Source organism: Chaetura pelagica, unplaced genomic scaffold (genome assembly GCF_000747805.2).
Source record: "Chaetura pelagica isolate M959 unplaced genomic scaffold, ChaPel_1.0 scaffold995, whole genome shotgun sequence".
Taxonomy (NCBI): Eukaryota; Metazoa; Chordata; class Aves; order Apodiformes; family Apodidae; genus Chaetura; species Chaetura pelagica.
The window spans coordinates 14755-19813 of NW_009953385.1; the positions used below are offsets into that span (position 1 = coordinate 14755).

Sequence of the window (5059 nt, forward strand, 5' to 3'; positions counted from 1 at the left end):
CGCGTGGGCGTGATGGGGAGGGGGAGGTGGTCCATCCTGGCTTGGGGTGGTCCAGCCTGGCGTGGGGTGGTCCAGCATGGCTGTGATAGCACAGTGTGGGGTGGTCCATCATGGCATGGCATGGTCCAGAACAAAGTGGTGTGGTCCAGCATGGCGTGGGGTGGTCCAGCACAGTGTGGGGTGGTCCAGCATGGCATGGGGTGCATTGGGTCAGCCAGGGCCAGTCCAGCATGGCATGGGGTGGTCCAGCACAGCATTGGGTGGTCCAGCATGGCCATGGCATGGTCCAGCACAACGTGGGGTGGTCCAGCATGGCATGGCATGGTCCAGCACAGTGTGGCCTGGATCCAGCATGGCTACAATAGCATGGCATGGGGTGGTCCAGCATGGCATAGCAGTGTGGGGCTGTCTTGGTCCAGCATGGCTATCATAGCATGGTGTGGACTGGTGCAGCACGGCATGGTGTGGTCTAGCACAGTGTGGGGTGGTCCAGCATGGCCATGTCAGTGTGGTGTGGCCTGGATCCAGCATGGCCATGATAGCATGGCATGGGGTGGTTCAGCACAATGTGGAGTGGTCCGGCATGGCCAGGTCCAGCATGGCTGTGATAGCATGGTGTGAGGTGGTCCAGCATGGCATGGCATAGTCCAACACAGTGTGGCCTGGATCCAGCATGGCCAGGTCCAGCATGGTATGGAGCATGGGCATTATACTGTGGTGTAGGGTAGTCCAGCATGGCCATAGTAGTGTGGGGCTGTCTTGGTCAAGCATGGCCATCATAGAATGGCATGGGGTGGTCCAGCATGGTGTGGCTTGGCCTAGGGTGGCAACAGCAGCATGGCATGGTCCAGCATGGCCATGCTAGCATGGCGTGGCATGGCGGAGTTACCCTGTGCCCTGGTTGGGACAGGAGGAAGGGGGTCTGGCAGGGCACAGAGGCCCAGGGTGCCGAGGGCTGGGCTGGTGTCCAGGACACCATCCAGGAGAGCCCTGCCATGGGGAGCAGAGGAACCGAGGTGGGGACACGGTGTCAGCAGGACATGCCTTTATTTCTGTGTCTCAGGGCCCCCAGCCTGGTGAATCCCCACTCCCCACCCCACAAAACCCCCTTGGTCCAGAGGTGCCCGGGGGCTGGGGCTGCTCAGGTGTCCCAGGCGCGACGTGACGCCGAGGGCCCCGACTCGGAGGCGGGGGGCGAGGGGCTGGGCTGGGCCTGGGTGAAGACGCGGTTGCGGGCACTGAAGAAGATCCCGTGGCTGTGGGTCCTGGGGGTGTAGGGCCCAGGGTGGCAGCGGGGTGAGCAGAAAGGGGTCCTGAAGGCCTCCTGGAAGCCCCGTCGGAAGTTCTCGTTGAAGTAGCCGTAGATGATGGGGTTGGCGCTGCTGTTGAAGAAGGCCAACCAGTGGGCAAAGGGGAAGACGTAGACGGTGAGCAGGTGGAGCTGGGCCTGGCTCAGCTGCCCGTAGTCTGTCAGCAGCATCAGCGTCCAGAGTGGCAGCCAGGAGAGGGTGAAGAAGAGGGCGACAATGATGAGCATGTTGATGACCTTGGCCTTTCTCCTGGAGACCCTCCTTCCCTCCGGTTCCTCTTGGTCCCGGGCTGGGGCTGCTGACTTGAAGAGCTTGAAGGCAATGCGAGCGTACATGACGATGATGAGGGCCAGGGGCCCCACGTAGATGTGGGAGAAGAGGACGGTGGTGTAGATCCTCCTCATCCCCGTCTCGGGCCAGGCCTCCCAACAGGAGTAGAGAGGGTAGGAGTTGTTGTAGGTGTCCAGCATGAAGTGGTGCTCCTCCCTGGTAACGGTCAGGGTGACGGCAGCGGGGCACATGATGAGCAGGGCCAGCAGCCAGATGATGGCGATGGTCACCAGGGCTTTCCTCAGGGTCAGCTTCTGCCGGAAGGGGTGCACGATGCAGCGAAACCTGGAGGAGGACAGGTGGTTGGTGGTGGTTTTGGGCACCTGCTGGCACATCCCTGGGGAAAGGAGGGTGGGCAGGACCCGGGGGTGGGAAGGAAGGGAAGGTGGGTTGCTCTTTATATGTGGTTTTTGATGTCAGAGATAGGTTGGGATCTCTCCAGCTTTGGTGTTTTCAGCCCAAGGTGAGGAAGGACACCTTGTTGGGATGGACACCTTGTCGGGATGCTGCGTGGACAGCTTTGTGATTCACTTGGAGAGCTGGGGCGTACTCCTGATGTCCCCCAGGAGCTTTCTGGAGAGGGAAACTGCACAGGAGACCTGGACACACTGGAGGGTGACTTGTCCCCCATGTCCCCACATCCCCAGGGCCAACATACCTCTCCACGGCGATGGCCACCAGGGTGAAAACGGAGGCGGAGACAGACATGCCCTGCACCAGGCCACTCATCTTGCACATGGCATTGTCAAAGGGCCAACCTGCAAGGGGACACCATGGAGGTTGGAGTGTGCTGGGCTGGTTCCCTCAGAGAAGATGGTGGTAGGACCAGGGGGGATGGTTTTAAACTAAGAGAGGGGAGATTTCAGTGAGATATTAGGAAGAAATTCTTCACTCTCAGGGTGGTGAGGAACCAGGATGTGTTGCCCAGGGAGGCTGTTGATGCCCCATCCTTGGAGGTTTTTCAGGCCAGGTTGGATGAGGTTTTGTGCAACCTGGTCTGGTGGTTCCCTGCTCATGGCAGGGGGGTTGGAGCTGGATGGTCTTTCAGGCCCCTTCCTTAATGATTCCATGATTCTGTGATCAGCAGCTCTCTCTTGATGACCCACCCATCGTGTTGAAGCTGTGAGATGCTAAATCCTGCTCCTCAGGAGCTGCTGCATTTTTGGCTCATAGAGAGGTGGCCTTTAACCGTCCCCAAAAACCCCCAAATTGGTAAAAAAGATGCCTATCACACTTCTTAGAAACTCAAGGAATGACGTGGTTGTCATGTCTCTTACCCTCATTGCAGGGCTTGGGCTGTTATCAGAGGGGTGGACCTTGGGATCCTCCATCAGAAGAGCTTTGTTCTTGTTTCGTGACCCCAAGATGTTGGTGATTAAATAAATCACACCCCATAATAAATTAATAAATACAGACTCTGCCCTTGGCTATGTTCCAGGAGTTGTGCTGATGGTTTATCTTTGGAAGGACAACGGGCAGGGCAGAGCCAGGGTGGAGGAAATGGATGCAAGAAGGGTTTTATCAGTGCTGCTCCTCAAAGGATTGCTGAACTTGGAATCAATATGTAAATGCAGCACTAAGGTCCTACTTATTTGGCCAAAAGATGTCCGAAACCTCGAACAAACAAACAAACAAAAAAGAGGTTTTGCCCCCTAAAGGGGTAGGTCTAAATGAAATGACACCTTTCATCAGGTGTTAGCTGAGTGGACACCACCTGTGCTCCTCACAGCAACAAAGCACACACAGCTTGGCTCTGTGCGTGGGTGGCAGGAGGTGGGTGTTGCTCCCCACCACCTCTCCTTCTCCCCACCCTTGCATCTCTCCCCTCCTCTGCCCACCTGTGATGAGGTTGTCCACCAGAGTGGTGGGCATGCAGAAGATGCCCACCAGCAGGTCGCTGATGGCCAGGTTGAGGATGAACATGTTGGTGACCGTCCGCATCTGGCGGTTCTTCACCACGATGAAGCACACCAGGCAGTTCCCGACCATGCACATGAGGAAGATGAAGGTGTAGGCCAGGATGAACATGGCAGCCACGGGGGAGGAGTGCTGGTAGTATGCTGAGAAGGTGAAGTTCTCCCTCAGGAAGTGGCCCTGGCTGGTGGTGGAGTTGAGCCAGGTGCCGTTGGAAGGGCCTGGAGAAGGGAAGGCAGGAAAAAGAAGCTGGGAGAGGATAAAGTGCTTATCCCCTTCATTCCTTAATGCCCTTGGAGGTGGGTTTTGTCATATTCAGACCCTTGTCCAACCTGGGTGGGATGTGTCCTGCTGGGAACATCTCAGTACCCAACAAGTCTCCTTCTCCTTGGGTTACACGGGTACTGCAGCACCTCGGCTCAGTTCTTATTTTACATCATGATCATTTTAGACCATTATTACTTTATAACAGTATTAATGTATATAATTATTTTAGACCATGATCATCTTCAACCATTCTTATTTCTGATCATTTTATATCATCATTATTTTATATGATTATTGATTATTATTATTATTATTATTCGACACTGTTCGGCGCCGTTACCGCTTGATCCCATGAGGGTTTGACACCATTGTCTTTTGATATCGTTGTGATGGGTGGAATTCCTTGGATGAGGAACTAGAGCAGCCCCGGGGACACCCTCTTCTCGTGGAATGTTCTTGGAGATGGTGCAAGGAAGGAAAAAAAACCCCACGTCCTGACACCACAACGTTCCGATCGTGTGGGAGCCGTGTCCCTGTTCCCAGGGGTCCTGCTGCTCCTGCCACCCCTCAGGGTGGGTTTGTGCTTTCAGGTCTGTGCAGCACCCACCCACCCCCCTCCACCCTCGGGGTTCCCTGTCTTACGCAGGCAGGGACGTGCAGGGGGTCCCAGCAAACCCCAGCTGCAGTTTCAAGGCAGAAAAAGGCTTTTTTGGGTTGGATTTCAGGCTCGGTAGCTCCAGCCCCGCTCAGCTCTGCCTGGTGGGTGGTTCTAGTGTTGTGTCCCCCCCGTTTCTACCCCCCCCCCCATGTCGGTGCTTGTCTTGCCCTCATGATGTTTGTTCCTAGCCCAGCTTCCTGAATTTGTCCAATGCGTTTCCAGTCGAGCTTTGGAAAAGCTCTGGAGGGATTTGTGGATGTGGGAGAAGAGGAGAGGGAAGCAGGGAAGGGGGAAGATGCTCCGGTATCAGGGACAGGGGCACCTGGCATGGGTGGGCTTCTGTAGGAGAAGTGATGGCAAAGATGGTCATGAGATTGCCCCAAAGCAGTGATAGGAAGCCCAGAACTTTGCTGGACTTTATCTCTTTGGGATGCAACGTCTGGGTGGGGGTGGTGGGGGGGGTGAGGGATGGGATGGGGGAATTGCAGCGGGGTTGGAAAGAGAGCTGGAAGAGGAGGGAAGGAAAAGAAGGGGGATGCTGACACCTTGGACGTGGTGACAGGGGGATGGGAAAGGGGGG

The 5059-nt window shown here is 56.1% G+C and overlaps 1 protein-coding gene across 1 annotated transcript; it reads right to left on the minus strand.

The window, feature by feature from the left end:
- Positions 1-1141: 1141 nt before the first annotated feature.
- NPFFR1 (neuropeptide FF receptor 1) lies at positions 1142-3768 on the minus strand. Its single transcript, XM_009998201.1, has 3 exons — positions 3479-3768; positions 2299-2398; positions 1142-1925 (listed from the first exon to the last, which is right to left on the minus strand). The coding sequence occupies exons 1-3, from the start codon at positions 3666-3668 to the stop codon at positions 1142-1144; spliced, it is 1074 nt and encodes a 357-aa protein (XP_009996503.1). The 5' UTR covers positions 3669-3768.
- Between the last annotated feature and the right edge of the window lie 1291 nt (positions 3769-5059).